This window comes from Macaca thibetana, chromosome 3 (assembly GCF_024542745.1).
Source record: "Macaca thibetana thibetana isolate TM-01 chromosome 3, ASM2454274v1, whole genome shotgun sequence".
Taxonomy (NCBI): domain Eukaryota; kingdom Metazoa; phylum Chordata; class Mammalia; order Primates; family Cercopithecidae; genus Macaca; species Macaca thibetana.
In genome coordinates, this window is record NC_065580.1 from 77,884,261 (window position 1) to 77,901,356 (window position 17,096).

A 17,096-nucleotide genomic window follows, 5' to 3' on the forward strand; every position below is an offset into this window, starting at 1 on the left:
TTATACTTTCTTTTGGATGGTTATTGTTTGACCTTTAAGAAACTCTGAATGACACTTTTATTTAGGCTAATGCAAATTCCTATAAAAAGCATACTTTGATCTTCAAAAATGCTTCTTGAGTCTGGCGATTAAAATATAGTTTTCATTTAGTATTTTTTAAAAAGAAAGAAACAAGATAAGGTTTTTTTACTCTGGCATTTTGCCAGAGGATCCTCAGAAAAACAAATCCTAATCCAAAACCTCAGGGTTTTTTTTCTTATTAGGAATATTTCACTTGGAAATAACTAAAATATATATAGCTATTGGTCTTTAGTACACCTAAAAAATCATTTCTGAATATTCAGAATACTGAATACTTACTTGCTGGTCCATTTTGAAACCTTTATGGTTCAGCTGTAGCATAGAGAAAAATATGAAATTCACTGTAATATATTTTTTTGCAGTCTAAAAGTTAAAAAAGTTAATGTTTTGCTCAGATTGGCATGTTTTCTTTCACCTTTGCTCTAACAAAAGTCCTCCTCATTTAAGACGGCAATAGAAAATATGTGATGATGGAAAAAAGAATTGGTATTTAAAGCCATTTCTCATTATAATTTTGCTATAACTTGAAAGGATGATAACTTTCCTTATCTTGTGTACCTGGGAAATTTCTTAGTCGATTTAAACACCCATACTAACAATAGGGAAATTGTATCTTTCCAGTGATTTTAAAGACTGAAGAGAAGACTTCTGTGAGTCAAACATTCTTTTCCATTTAGAAGTAAATTGTTCTATACAAAATCTAAAGATACTTCTTTGCTATTTTTATTTTTTATTTAAAAGACCTTAAATCTAATATATTAGGCAAAGGAAGCAAGCACAAAGTAACTTGGGAAAATGTTTATAGAAATGAGAGAAATGAGGAATATAAAGCTGTAAAGAACATAAAGTGGGAAACACTGCTTTATTTGGAAAAGAAAGAAAAAGATTAGAATCAAGAAATAGAATAAGAAAACTTATATAATAAGTGTAGAAAATACTTAAGAGTGAAAGTTAAAGGAAAATTTAGTTTTCTCTTTTGAAACTGAACTTAGGTTAGAAGACTAGGCAGCCATACTGCTGAAGGCAAAGTTAGCAGCTTATCAGCATGCATCTAAACTGCTAAGAACAAATGTTTAAAAGACTATTGGTAATAAATGCTTTGTTGCAAATGGCTCTTAATGCAGTTCTGTGGTAATTCTTCTAGTTTATTTTGTCCTGGAAAAACTGTAAGTGTAATACTGTAATTGAAGTGTTGAAATATTACTTTCTGCACTTTGCATTGACACTTATATATGTAAGTATCTGCATTATGTATTTTGGAATAGGAAAATAAAATGATTTTGAGTATTGCAGTCTTGAGATGCAATAATATTCACTATAAGTGTTTTTGAAATACTTTTGCATTAATAAACTTGTTAAAGTTGACAGTGATTCTGGTAGGATGACTTAACTTTTCTTCATTTAGCAAGCAATAGCATACATATATGGGAACATATACAGGAATAACATATATAAGACCCTGCCTGGAATGAGAACGTGAAAATTAAAAGATCTGCTTTCCTGCATAGAGTTTGCACATGTGGGCATGAGTTTTATAAGGATAGAAATGTTGTGCTTATTGTCTTTGCCAAAGTTTCCAGTCTGAATCAAAACCAAAAACCTTTTTGTTTTGTTTTGTTCTGTTTTTTTAGGGTAAGGTGCAAGTTTATTAAGAAAGTAAAGGAATAAAAGAATGGCTACTCCATAGGCAGAGCAGCCCAAAACCCTTATTCTATGAGCTCATTTTTCTGAGGGTAAAAGTCACCCTCTGATTTCTATTTATGGTTTAAGAAATGTAGAAGAGATAGTAAGCTTTTGATCACTTTGATTAGCTGGCTGTTTTTAATATGCAGGAGATCTGAATCTCAATGTGGTAGCAATGGCTTTATCGGGTTATACGGATGAGAAGAACTCCCTTTGGAGAGAAATGTGTAGCACACTGCGATTACAGCTAAACAACCCTTATTTGTGTGTCATGTTTGCATTTCTGACAAGTGAAACAGGATCTTATGATGGAGTTTTGGTAAGCTAACTTGTTCTTTGAGATCTTCCTTTGGATTAAGATAGGAGTTTTTATCTAACTGTTAAAATTTTCAAATGTCTGTTGCATAAAATACTATATTTTGATGCATACGTTATTTAAAATAAGGCATCTTGGGCTTTGTTTTTTGAGCAGCTCTTCTTGAGTGTGATTCCCATCCTGGAGTTAGTTAATTGATATCCAACTGGATTTGATTTTTATGGTTTTAATAATACAATTTACAGATGTAGAAGGAATATTTTATCCTTTAGCTTAAGAACTGAGCTGTAGAAATCTACAGCTATGTAAACATAAAAATATATTCGCTATTTAAATACACTGTGCACACATGCACATGTGCGTGTGTGTGTTTAGTTAAGTAAAACAACTCATGATTATTGATCAGTTATGGTGGAGGTGGCCATACATCTTGTCTCAGTCTTTGTGGTTCCTGTTGGGAATGATAACAGTACTTACAGTGGACTATTTCAGCTTTTTATTTGGTCTTTGTGTTATTCTTTTTCTCCTCTGTTTTAGCCACCTGTGATCATAACACTATCAAATAGGTTCTTTATCACAGAATGGGGAAAGAAAGAATGAAGTGAGATTTGCTTATCAGTTTTAGCTGTTGGGTTTTAAGCTAAACAATAGTACTACAACTTTCTTTGCGCTGCTTGGCTTCTTTCTAACAATGGGAAGAGCTTTCTACACTGAAATTCATTTCTGTGTCTGCTACTATACCATTTCTTATCAATTATACATTGCTTGGATAAGTGATTTAAGTATTAGTCCCTAAGAATTTGTAAAAATAAGTATTTTATTTGAGCAGATTAATGAAATGTTTAATAAATGTGTATTTTGCACTTTATGTATTTTATTACTTTTAATAAATTACTATTGAACTTTTCTGACTACTTCAAAATAATATATATAATGTTAAGACTTTATTTTTTAACTGTAACCTTTTTTTTTAAACAAGACTTTAAATGTATCTTGAAGAGATAAAATAATACTTTCAGGAAGTGTTAGAGAATGATAGAGACTAGATAAACGAGTGGATTGTTAACTTTTGAATTGATAAAGATGTATATTGTTTAAATATTAAATTCCTGTATTTTGAGTGACCCATAATAAGTACTTTTCTTTTCCTTTTTTTTCTTTTTTTTTTTTTTTTTTTTTTTTTGTTGTTGTTGTTGTTGTTGTTGAGACAGAGTCTTGCTCTGTACCCACACTGGAGTGCAGTGGCGCAATGTCAGCTCACTGCAACCTCCACCTCCTGGGTTTAAGTGATTCTCGTGCCTCAGCCTCCCAAGTAGCTGAGACTGCAGGCATGTGCCACCATGCTGGCTAATTTTTGTATTTTTAGTAGAGACGGGGCTTCATCATGTTGGCCAGAAATATCAATTCTGGTCTCGAACTCCTGATCTTGAATGATCCACCTGCTTTGGCCTCCCAAAGTGCTAGAGTTCCAGGTCTGAGCCACCACGCCCGGCCCCAGTATCCTTCTTTTCTTATACATAAATTTGAGTTATTAGGTAACAGTCATCTTGAGTAAGAAGTTCATATTTCCAAGCTGTTTCATTTATGTATTTAGTTATGCTTTATATATAAAATAATTAATGTTGCTCTGTTAAGAAAATGTTAATAGTAAGAATGTGAAAAGTACTGAATTGGGAAGTCAGAAAATACAGGCCTGACTCTTTGCTCTGCCCCATTTACCTTAGCCATTCAGTTAACTTTTTTGAGTATTACTTTCCTGAGATGTAAAATGGGACAGAATAATGTTTATAACCCTTTCCAGATCAAAATTTTGTAACATATGCAACTGAATCTAAGAGTTAAATCTAGTTATATGAAATATGTTCTCTCTTTAGGGCAAAACCATATTTTATCATAGAACAAGTATGCTAAGATAGATATCAACTGAAGTGATTTTACGGTTTAAAAAGTAAAATTTTCATAGGATGACTTCAATGGAAATTGGATCTTTTTTCCACCCTTAAATTATTTTTACAAATCACAAAATTAATTGTACCTTCCTACATTTGTAGTAAATATATTTCAAAAGTGTTTCATGATATTGACAAGTTTACAAAAATTTTAGTTATAATGCCTCTGAAATCTTTGCCACAAACCACCTATATAACAACTTTAGCCACAAGAGTGTATCTGTTTATGTTTTAAAACTTGTCACTTTGTAGTTGGAAACGTATATTGGTATTTTTCTAAATTGTGTACTGGTGTAGCCAATTCAGGAATTTCTTAGACTTACTGATTAACTTAGTAGCCAAGGAAAGATTTCCTTAGTTCTCTAAAATTAATTTCTATGATGGAAAGATTATGTGGCATCTTAAATTTGATAGACTGTACATCATTGCTTGTCTTTTATATTGGAGTTATATAAGACTGACCTGGATTTTTAAAAACTGAATTTGGCCAGTGTTTAAAAGGTAAATTTTTACTTTGCAAGGACAAAACCTTATTGCTGAATTCCCGGAGAGTTAACATCAAGAAAGGCATCTCAGGCAATTAATGGCTCTGCAAGATAAATATAACTTGCTAATAAATTTGGAAATAAACGTATTCATTTTACTTATATAAAACATTTAGTCTCTGCAAAAATTTAAAACTCACTGCACCTAGAAGTAACTCCTTGCTTTTTCTCTTCTTTCCAGTATGAAAACAAAGTTGCAGTACGTGACAGAGTGGCATTTGCTTGTAAATTCCTTAGTGATACTCAGGTAAAAACTGATTTGATTCCACATTTGAAGTAATTAATATATACTGTCACAATTATTGTAAGAAATTAGTCGTTATAATTATATATATATGAGATTGATAAGTAAATTCTTCTAAAAAGTATGGTAAGAATATATTAGATCAAAATATTTTGAAAATGTCTACCATAACTAAATTTATTTGTTTAGAATACTGACTTAATATTTTAGTATATTTCTTCTTTGGAGGGTAAGACTAGTTAGTAGGTAAAGATGTTAAACTCACCTCTTAGTGATGCTGTGAAAGGGTTCCTCATTTTTAATACATTAAACAATGCTAAATGCCTATTGTGTATATAGTGAGGGGGAAATGCATGTAAACAACTAGTAATACTATGTGCTGAGTACTATAGTAATGAAAAATGCTGGGGGAATATGGAGGAATCTTGGCAAGAGTTTGGGGTGGGTTGAAGTCAGGGAAGACCTAAAGGAGGTTATTCTTGGTCTTAAAGTTCCCTTGCAACTCAGATTTTGTGATTCTGTTACATACTACTATGATAGACAGCAAAAACTTCGCAGAATAATGAGGACAATTCTCTTTAAAATAATAAACCATCTGTAGTTCTTTTATGGATTAATTATCAACATAGTAAATGCCTTTTTAAAATATTTTAAATGATTATGGATACTGCTTTGAAATTTGTAATAGATGCAGACTCCTTAGTTACATATTTATAGTAAAGTCTTTTGTTTTAAAATGTTTTCCATTAGGAATGAAATTGTTCAAAATGTAGTAGTTTTGAAGTACAAAATACATAGTGAAACAGATTGCTTTAGAAAAATCACTTTAACTTTTCCAGTTAAATAGATACATCGAAAAATTGACCAATGAAATGAAAGAGGCTGGAAATTTGGAAGGAATTTTGCTTACAGGCCTTACTAAAGATGGAGTGGACTTAATGGAGAGTTATGTTGATAGAACTGGAGATGTTCAAACAGCAAGTTACTGCATGTTACAGGTCAGTGCAGTTTGACAGCAGCTTTTAAAAAAGTAACAATATTCTATATTTTCTTTCCTCAGATGAAAGTAAATATGCACTTTTGTTTGCTTAGGATCTTTAGAAGGCATTTAGTTTTCACCTAATCAGTTGATCTGCTGAAGACTTGTGCCTTATCTTACTGTCCCTAAGCCTCTTCATTGAGTTATCCAGTTTTTCCTTTCAGTCTGAGAAAGGCCAGTCTTGACTGCATCTGAATTTATGTAAAGTGCAAATGGAGTAGAGAAACCTCTCTTCAGTTTCTCCAATTGTTGACATAACTGTATCTTCTACAAGAAAGACTGCCTTTTCCTGATCTGGACTATAGTCTTACTTGAAGTGCCGAAGTCTAGTTATACCACAGCTCTCAGCTTTCATTTTCTCTTTTTATTATCAGTGGGGGTGATTTGGAGTAACCAATTGATGTATATTTTCTCAGTTTTTACTGTCCAGTGACTAAAAACAGATTCCAGGCATAGGTTGCTGTCTACTTTACTTTTGCTGGAAATATGGTAAAATTTAGAGTATTCTCCTGAGATTTCCCGTAGCCCTTCAGCTGATCTTATCCTTACATGGTGTTGGTACCTTCCTCTTTCCTGCCCTCATCCTCCTATCACAGTATGGTAGCACACCGTGTTCTGAGTCAACACAGGAAAATGCCCCCTCTCCCATTCCACCTTCTTGTGCATATGTAGAGATACTAGCCCACAGACCACAAAGTAAACTTACCTAGTGTATAAAGCCACTGCCCATGGAAGAAAAAGTACCATTCTATGACATTTTTTCTTGCTGAAATAAAATTATGTCATTTAAATTAAACTGTATGTATATGGCTACAGATGGCTACAGAGTGCAAATGGGTTAGTAACTTCTTAGCGAGGTTTATAAAATATATTTAAAATGCAGACAATACAGATCTTGCTTTTTTAAAATTCAGTCTGATAATTGCTGCCTTTAATTGGAGTGTTTCCTTACATTTATATGGTCATGGTTAAGTCTACCATCTTGCTATTTGTTTTCCATTTTGTTTTTCCTTTTTCCTTTTGTTCCTATGTTCCTTTCCTACCTTATTTTGGGTTAATATTTCCATGTTTCATTTTATTGCCTCTATTGGCTTTTTAGCTATATCTCTTTTCATTATCTTTTTTAAAAGATGTTGCTGTAGATCTAACAATGTGCATCCTCAACTCATCAAAGTCAACATTTTACCCCCTCGTGCTTCACATTTCTCACCCGACACATCATGCTTTCTTTCTACTTTACCCTTTCTTATGTCACTCTGATACTTTCCGGGTTTTACTTCATGCTTCACAAATGTCACAACAGTGTGACTTCATTTACACATCCATTCCTTTGTCCTGTTGTCATATATTTTACTTTTACAGATATTATATACTCTAACTTACAGTGTTTTTTTTAACAGTTATTTGTCATTTATGTAAATTATGAAAAGAAATCATGGGCTTTTATGTTTATTCACTTATTTATCATTCCTGGCATTCTTTTTCCTTTCTGTAAATCCTATAGCATTCCTTGTGTTATAGGTGACAAGATTCTCTCAAATTTTAACTAAAAATGTCTATTTCACCCTTATTTTTTCTTTTAACACTTTAAAGATGTAGTTTCACTCTCTTCTGGCCTCTGTTGTTTCTGATGAGAATCAGCTATTTTTATACTTGTTTCCCTGTCTGTGATGTTTCATTTTTTGTTGGGTTTCTTTTCTTTCTTTCTTTCTTTTTTTTTTTTTTTTTTTTTTTTTGAGACAGGGTCTCACCGTATCACTCAGGCTGGGGTGGATTTCAGCTTATTGCAGCCTCCTGGCTCAAGCAGTTCTCCCACCTCAGCCTCCCAAGGAGCTGGACCACAGGTTCACGCCACCACTTCTGGCTAATTTTTTGTATTTTTGACAGAAATGGGGTTTCACCATGTTGCCCAGGCTGGTCTCAAACTCCTGACCGCAAGCAATCTGCCCACCTCGGCCTCTGAAAATGTTAGTATTACAGGCATGAGCCACCATGCCCAGCCTAAATTCTGATTTTTAATGTTTAAGTAAATTTGTTTTCCTTGCAACCATCAATAAAATGTTTTCTATTATTTATATATAGGACAATCTTTTTGGGTTTCCTCCAAGATTTTTTCTTTACCTTTGATTTTTCAGTAGTATGACCTTAATGTGCCTGGTTGTGGTTCATTTTATCCTGCTTGTGGTTCACTGAGCTTCTTGGATCTGCAAGTCTGTTTTTCATCAGACTTGGGAAGTTTGGGGATATTCTTTCTTTAAATATTTTTTTTCTGTCTCAATCTTACTCTATTTTTCTTCTAGGATTCTTATTACATATGTATTAAACCACTGCATAGTGTTCGTAGGTGCCTAGGGCTCTATTCTTTTTCCTTCTATGTTTTTTTTTCCCACTATTCTTCAAATTGGTTAATTTTTTTGTTTGTTTGTTTTTTGTTTTAAGACAGAGTCTCGCTGTGTCATGCAAGCAGGAGTGCAGTGGCACAATCTTGGCTCACTGCAACCTCCACCTCCTAGGTTCAAGCATTCAAGTGATTCTCATGCCTCAGCCTCCCGAGTAGCTGGGATTACAGGCATGTGCCACCACACCTGGCTAATTTTTTGGTTTTTTAGTAGAGACGTGGTTTCACTATGTTGGCCATGCTGGTCTTAAATGCCTGTACTCAAGTGATCTGCCCGCCGTGGCCTCCCAAAGTACTGGGATTACAGGCGTGAGCCACCGTGCCCGGCCCAGATTTGTTGATTTCTGTTGACTTATGGACTCTTCCATCGTCTCCATTTGCTGTTAAACTTCCCAGGGAATTGTTTATTTCAGTTATTGTGCTTTTCAGTTTCAGAATCTTAACTTTGTTATAGTTTACATCAGCAGTCCCCAACCTTTTTGCACTAGGGACTTTATAGCACCAGGGCGTTGGTTTAGGGATGATTCCAGCACATTGTATTTATTGGGCAGTTTATTTCTATTATTATTACACATAATGAAATAATTCGAGAACTCACCATAATGTAGAATGAGTGGGAGCCCTGAGGTTATTTTCCTGCAACTAGATGGTCCCATCTGGGGATGATGTGAGACACTGACAGATCATCAGGCATTTAGATTCTCATAAGGAGTATGCAGCCTAGATCCCTCACATGTGCAGTTCACAGTAGGGTTCTCTCTCCTATGAGAATCTAATGCCGCCACTGCAGAGCTCAGGCAGTAATGTGAGGGATGGGGAGCAGCCGTAAATACAGATGAAGCTTTAAATCATTGCCCTGCCACTCACCTCCTGCTGTATGACCCAGTTTGTACCAGGCTACGGACCTGGGGGTATATTGGGGGTTGGAGCCCCCTGGTTTACATTTCTCGGTTCAGATTCCTTATCTCTTTACTAATCAAAACACTATTTTCCCAAGCCCTTCTAATTTGGTCAGACTCAACCTCTGAGCTGTTTTTTTTGTTTGTTTTTTTTTTTTTTTAGAGTCTCACTCTGTTGCCCAGGCTGGAGTGCAGTGGTGCAGTCTCCGCTCACTGTAAGCTCCGCCTCCTGGGTTCACGCCATTCTCCTGCCTCAGCCTCCTGAGTAGCTGGGACTATAGGCACCCACCACCAGCCTGGCTAATTTTTGTATTTTTAGTAGAGACAGAGTTTCACCTTGTTAGCCAGTATGGTCTCGATCTCCTGACCTTGCGATCCGCCTGTCTTGGCCTCCCGAAGTGCTGGAATTACAGGCGTGAGCCACCACACCCGGCCTGAACTGTTTTCTTTACAGATCATGTTGTGGTTTTCTTTACAGATCATGTTTAGGCTTTACTGGAGAGGATCTAGAGAAGACTTACTGTATATGTATTGACCAAATTCTTTCTTAGTTTATCTCCTTCCTGCCATATAAGGGGAAAGAATGAGATATGAAAACATCTTATTTTTCTGTGAATTTTCTTTTTAAATCAGGGATTATATGCTACTTTGGTACTTAGTTCCGCCTAGTCGGTCGTAATTAGGGCTAAAGTAGACCTCTACTTTTTTAAGAAATGAAATTGTAAGCTATGTGTTTCACTTGTTCTTTTAGCTAAATTTAACTCTGGTAATTAACACCGAATTTAATAGATGAAAGATATGTTGCTTCAGTTTTTGATTGGATGTCTAAAGATTATATTAGCTGTTACGATATTTGTTCTTTTTTTTTTTTATAAGTAAGATATATGCCAGGTTCTCTCTGAAATTGTATTTTCTATTGGCCCCCGAGTAGGACTGAGAAAACTGACCTTCAGATTGATGCCAAAGCATCATTGGAAGTAGAGACTTTCTCTCCTTTCTGCATTATGTAAAGTTAAGGAAGATATCCTGAACAGGGCTGAAAGTCTTCTAAGAAAACCTAAAGCGGCCGGGCACGGTGGCTCACGCCTGTAATCCCAGCACTTTGGGAGGCCGAGGCGGGCAGATTACCTGAGGTCAGGAGTTCAAGACCAGCCTGGCCAACATGGTGAAACCCCGTTTCTACTAAAACTACAAAAATTAGCCGGGCATGGTGGCACACCCCTGTAATCCCAGCTACTCGCGGGGCTGAGGCAGGAGAATTGCTTGAGCCCAGGAGGCAGAGGTTGCAGTGAGCTGAGATCGTGCCACTGCACTCCAGCCTGGCCAACAGAGTGAGACTCTATCTCCAAAAAAAAGAAGAAAAGAAAAGAAAACCTAAAGCGAGCATAGATGAAATGTGGAATGTCACAGCTGCCAGGGAAAATACAACTTTAGGAAAATTCTTACTGGCAAGAACTTGAAGTTCTTAATGAGAAGAACTCTAAAGTAAATTTAACTAAAACAAGGTGTTGCTTTTAACTGTGGCTAGGAGCAAAAGAACTAAGAAGGTATTTGGTTTGGTTTTGCTTTTTCTTGTTGTTTTATTATTTTTAAGGCAAGAAATGTATGTTTTAATGGAAGGCAAGAGTAAGAATAGACGGGTTTAACTTACGGATAAATAAGTATATAAAAGCAGCATCTTAGTTTACCATGCATTGCTAGATAGGAAGGACCAAGCTAACTGTTAGTTCAGATGTGACCAAGCAATTTTGGTGTGCATTTGGACTTTTATTTATTTATTTTTTTTAAGATGGAGTCTCACTCTGTCACCCAGGCTGCAGTGCAGTGGCGCAATCTCGGCTCACTGCAACCTCCGCCTCCCGGTTCAGGCATCAGCCTCCCGAGTAACTAGGATTATAGGCACCTGCCACCACACCTGGCTAATTTTTGTATTTTTACTAGAGACAGGGTTTCACCATGTTGGTCAGGCTGGTCTCGAACTCCTGACCTCAAGTGACCTGTCTACCTCGGCCTCCCAAAGTGCTGAGATTACAGGCATGAGCCATCATGCCCAGCCTGTATTACATTTGTATTTGATAGTAAACAGAGTTTGTGAACCCAGAGGTTTTTAATTGCCGGGACAAAGGGTATTCATATCACTGTTTACAACATTCAACCACGAAGTTCTGTTTTCTTAAACTTAACTAAAAGGTAGAAAATTACACTTCCCTGGCCAGGTATGATATATAAAGTATATATTTATGTCATTAGTGGAACCCAGCTTGAGATAAATTAATGGAGCTTCCATAAATTTTGTCTTTATTCTCATTAGGAGCCAGCTTTTGGCAAAAAAAAAAAAAAAGCTTATTTCTTCTGTTACTCATACTTATATGCTACCCAGAAGTCTCTGGCCTAGCCAGGAGATTTTAAATAATTGAAGTAATTCATGTTTTCATTTTAGGGTTCACCTTTAGATGTTCTTAAGGATGAAAGGGTTCAGTACTGGATTGAGAATTATAGAAATTTATTAGATGCCTGGAGATTTTGGCATAAACGAGCTGAATTTGATATTCACAGGAGTAAGCTGGATCCCAGTTCCAAGCCTTTAGCACAGGTAAGTACATTGTTTTGGAGAAAATCAAATTGTAACATGTTGATGTTCAATTTAATAAATTATTATTAGCTCATTATTTTGCTTATATTGAGTTCCCATTGATGTCTTTGTCTTTTCTAGACTGAGCTTTGTCCTTGATCTTCCTGTCCTTTGGTCCTGCGTCTTGCTAACAGTCATCTCAGTGGCTTGAGCTTTAGTCTGAGATAGAACAAACCACAGCAGGCCTGAAGTTTTCCAGTATATTTCCAGCCCTTTCAGATTCTAAACTATTATATTATCTTATAAATTCCACTTATGTATTAAGTTTTTTGGCATTATTTATGTGCAGTAAGGCAGGATTTGGGTTTTTCTAGACTTTAGCAGTATTACCTATATCTGTATGTTTAATTACACATGAAAATTTTTTTTAGCATTAGTTTAATAAAAGATTATTGTCACATAAGGTATATCACATTAAATCACTGTATCTTACTTCAGATATCAAATATTATGTTATCCTCAATATGGGCACTGGATGGTGCTATTTTCTTATTTTAGGAACTTGAGAAAGTGCTTATATTAAAACCAGAGTGTTTATAAAATAGCATTACATGGTAGTACATGTTACTAATCTATATGATAAGTGATTAAGAGCCTAGCAATTTACTGTAAAACAAAACGAACAGTTTCTATTGCTATTATTCTAAAAATTTAACTATTTACCATTATAAGATTGTTAACTCCTTTTTGTCTTAGGAAGAGTGTTTTCTTTATAAGAAAATTTTGTTCACAACATTACATCACTGAACTGTGGTTTAGAAGTCATACTGGAATATGTTGTAATGTCCCAGTGTGAATTCTGAAGTCACTGTTATTTCTAAAATGTTGGAGTCTAAAGTTTGAGTTCTTCCACCAATTTCAGTGATATTAGTAAGAATATAATTAAAAAGGAAGTATCCAAAAAATGTAATTGCTAAGTACAAATTTTAAATGAGAGCTAGCCAACCTTAGCAGATAAATTTTGAAATATAAAATAAAGTTTTTTAGAAGTATTTAAAAATAATTTGTTAGGAGCAAACTAAGTTATTTAGCATTCCATTATGGTTTGCATTACATTTATTTTTTCTTTCATTTGTTTTGTAGGTTTTTGTGAGTTGCAATTTCTGTGGCAAGTCAATCTCCTACAGCTGTTCAACTGTGCCTCATCAGGGCAGAGGTTTTAGTCAGTATGGTGTGAGTGGCTCACCAACAAAATCTAAAGTCACAAGTTGTCCTGGCTGTCGAAAACCCCTTCCTCGATGTGCACTTTGTCTCATTAATATGGGAACACCAGTTTCTAGCTGTCCTGGTATGACATAATTTTACGAAATACTTTATGAGCTGAAATGATTCTTACATAATTGAGTTAATGTTGCAAATAAAATACAAACTAGCTAGAGTTTGTTATTATTTCTAAGAAAGGGCAGTTTACTAGCTTGAAAGCTTTTATGTTCCTATAATTTATGAACTATGTAAATTAAAAGTAAAATCTATATCTATTGATACTTCAGGTAATTTCACAAGTTCTGACCAATTTAAAGTTTGTGAGAAAAACTTAAATATGAAATAATCTTAAAATATTACCATTTTCTTATCACTGTTTTCACTAAGGGGAGTTCGTTCAAATTTGATTATCTAAAACTCAGTATACCTGCACCTAATAACAGATACTTTGTATTTCTAAGGATCTTTTGACATCATTAAAGCACTTTGACATTTCTTCTTCATTCATCTTCAAAACCTACCTGTAAAATACATAAGAGAAGGGTCAGGTGCAGTGGCTTATGCCTGTAATCCCAGCTCTTTGAGAGGCCAGGGCAGAAGGATTACTTGAGCCTGGGAGTTTGAGACCAGCCTGGGCAAAATAGTGAGACCCCATCTCTATAAAAAATTTTTTTGGCCGGGTGTGGTGGCTCACGCCTGTAATCCCAACATTTTGGGTGGCTGAGGCCGGTGGATCACGAGGTCAGAAGATCGAGACCATCCTGGCTCATACGGTGAAACCTTGTCTCTACTAAAAATACAGAAAATTAGCTGGGCATGGTGGCACACACCTGTAGTCCCAGCTACTTGGGAGACTGAGGTAGGAGAATCACTTGAACCCGGGCGGCAGAGGTTGCAGTGAGCCAAGATCGTGCCACTGCACTCCAGCCTGGGCGACAGAGCAAGACTCTGTCCTAAATTTTAAAAAAAATTTTAATTAAAACATAATAATAAATAAGAAAATGCATAGAGAAAGTATCAGCCTAGAAGTCATGTCCCTTGACTGCTAGATTTCGATGCTGCTTCTGCTGTTTGTCAGTTACCTAGTAAATTTTTATATATATATATATATATATATATATATATATATATATATAAAAATGAAGGCAATACATAATTTTTTTTTTTTTTTTTTTTTTTTTTTTTTTTTTGAGACAGAGTCTCACTCTGTCACCCAGGCTGGAGTGCAGTGGCTGGATCTCAGCTCACTGCAAGCTCCACCTCCCGGGTTCATGCCATTCTCCTGCCTCAGCCTCCCGAGTAGCTGGGACTACAGACGCCCGCCACCGCGCCCGGCTAGTTTTTTGTATTTTTAGTAGAGACGGGGTTTCACCTTGTTAGCCAGGATGGTCTCGATCTCCTGACCTCGTGATCCGCCTGTCTCGGCCTCCAAAAGTGCTGGGATTACAGGCTTGAGCCACCGCGCCCGGCCAGTACATAATGTTTTAAATGTACGTTTTAGTTTTGATTTAAATTTTAATCAAGGATTTTTGTTTTATACATTGCATACTGACTGATCACTCTTTTATGTTACTCTGGTCCTAATAAGCAGAAAATAACAATTTGGAATATATACATATATACACACAGTGTTTTTGTTTTGTTTCATTTTGTTTTTGAGACAGGATCTCACTCTGTCACCCAGGATAGAATGCAGTGGCATGATCTCGGCTCACAGCAACCTCTGCCTTCTGCCTCCTGTCTCCTGGGCTCAGGTGATCCTCCCACCTCAGCCTCCCAAGTAGCTGGGACCATAGGGTTTCGCCCTGTTGCCCTGGCTGGTCTTGAACTCCTGAAGTCAAGCGATCCACCTGCCTCAGCCTCCCAAAGTGCTGGGATTACAGGCATGAGCCACCATGCCCAGCCTATATTTTGTAATGGTTAGAAATATTAACATTATTTTTTACTCTTTATAGTAAACATGGAAAAACATTTTGGAATAGTAGATAATCAGATATCTTATACCTGGTGGCTGGAATTATTCCAGCTCTTTACCTAATTTGAAAATGATACTGTGGCAAGATTTTCAATTAAAATCATTTTGGGTATTTGGCACACAGGTGTAATGAATAAAGAACTGGTTAGAGTGTGAGAATGTCTGTTTTAATTCTAGCTCTATGACATTCACTCTGTGACATTGAGAGTTACTTGCACCTTCCTCTGGACTGGAGATCCTTTCTAGTGCACACATTTTATAATTCTATTCTGTATCTTGTTCATTTAAGTAGTCTGCTTTATCATTACATTAACATTTATGAAAGACTTGCTGGTATCATTGGCTTAGCAATTATTTTTCCATCTAGATGCTTTTTTTAAAGAAATGAAGGCAATACGTAATGTTTTAAATGTACATTTTAGTTTTAAATTTTAATCGAGGATTTTTATTTTATACATTACATACTGATCACTCTTTTATGTTACTCTAGTCCTAATAAACAAAAAATAACAATTTGGAATATCTACAACAATGAGAGCACAAGGAGGTAAAATATAGCATAAATAAGTCATATGTGTATACGAACTGAGATATATAGAAATAATTAAATGGAACACATCTTTTGGACCACAAGCCTCAGGAAGCTATAAGGATTATTTGCATTCTTACACCTGGGCACTCTTCCTTTTTGCTGAATATCAGTTTTTCAATCTTTTCTATTTTTTAAATAGGTAAAAAGAGAAAATAATTTTCTAGAATTTGAAGAAAAATCCTAAAACATTTCAAACTCTTTGTTATGATGACTAATATAATGAATAGTCAGCACTCAGGTTTATCAAATATTAACGTTTTTCCATATTTGTTATAGAATTTTTTCCATATTTGCTTCAGAAATAATTTCTTTATATGTAATACATATTTGAACACTGATTTTACTTGGCACATGAATATAAGGCTGATGTGCTGAGATGAATAAATCAAAGAACCTCTTGGAGCTTTTGGTGTACAATAAGCATAGTTAACGAGTATAAAATAAGTGATATTTTCTAGAAAATAAATACTGGTCTACAATTCCATCTGTCATTTCAGAGTCTCTAAAAAGATCTGAAAGTTCAATGCCTTTTAAAAATAAAATTACAGTAATCTCATTTGGCCACAAAACCTGTTCAGAATTGATGTGAGGCTATTAAGATATTTATCTCTCTTATTTATTAGTGAATATTCATGTTTCACTGCAGAAATACTAACGAGTTTGATTACAGGGTGCTTTAGACTACCCTCAAGGTGTACATATTTGCTCCTTTTTTCTAAAATCCCAAACATCCTGGATTCTGGAACACATCTAAACCCCCAACATGAATTAGGACTATTATATAAGGAAAGAATTAGGAATTTTGAGAGTGGGAAATATTACTTCTATCTGAAGGATATCGAAAGCTTCAGGAGGAAGTTACCATTTAAGCCAGTCTTTAAAATTGGTAGATTTAATATATGAAGATTGCAGGGAAGCCTTCCAGGTTGTAGACCAAGAGTAAAAGACATGAACTAGGGTGAAGAGATTGGTAAGTATTATAAGTACAGGGGGTGTTGGAAGACCAAGTGTATTGTTGTGAAAGGACGTAGGAAGTGAACTGCTAAGAAACAGTAGAAAAATTAGCAAGAGCCTGAATATGATCTTTAAAGGCATTGCTGAGCTAAGTTAGAGAATAATAAGCACTGTTTAATCATGGAATCAACTTCAGTGCCCATCGGTGGTGGACTGGATAAAGAAATGTGGTACATATACACCATGGAATACTATGCAGCCATGTCTTTTGCAGCAGCATGGAGCTGGAGGCTGTTTTCCTAAGCAAACTAACACAGGAATAGAAAACCAAATACTGCATGTTATAAGTAGGAGCTAAACATTGAGTACATATCGTCATAAAGAAGGAATAACAGACACCAGGGCTTAGTGGAGGGTGGAGGGTGGGAGGAGGATTGAAAAACTACCTGTCGGGTACTATGTTTATTACCTGGATGATGAAATAATGCGTACACCAAAACCCCCATGATACGCAATTTACCTGTATAACAAACCCGCACATGTACCCCTGAAACTAAAGTAAAAGTTTAAAAAAAAGAAAAAGAAG

General features: G+C 35.4%; 2 protein-coding genes across 4 annotated transcripts in view; both read left to right on the plus strand.

The window, feature by feature from the left end:
- The window catches only part of UMAD1 (UBAP1-MVB12-associated (UMA) domain containing 1), a 559,686-nt gene that overhangs the window by 276,291 nt on the left and 266,299 nt on the right, over positions 1 to 17,096 (plus strand). The gene's annotated exons all lie outside the window — the stretch shown is intronic.
- The window catches only part of MIOS (meiosis regulator for oocyte development), a 38,131-nt gene that overhangs the window by 17,714 nt on the left and 3,321 nt on the right, over positions 1 to 17,096 (plus strand). For all 3 annotated transcript variants that reach the window (XM_050782947.1, XM_050782948.1, XM_050782949.1), the window contains exons 6-10: positions 1,914 to 2,083; positions 4,756 to 4,821; positions 5,658 to 5,816; positions 11,595 to 11,747; positions 12,870 to 13,074. In XM_050782947.1, the coding sequence (XP_050638904.1) occupies positions 1,914 to 2,083; positions 4,756 to 4,821; positions 5,658 to 5,816; positions 11,595 to 11,747; positions 12,870 to 13,074 (753 nt within the window). The remainder of the gene's footprint in view (positions 1 to 1,913; positions 2,084 to 4,755; positions 4,822 to 5,657; positions 5,817 to 11,594; positions 11,748 to 12,869; positions 13,075 to 17,096) is intronic.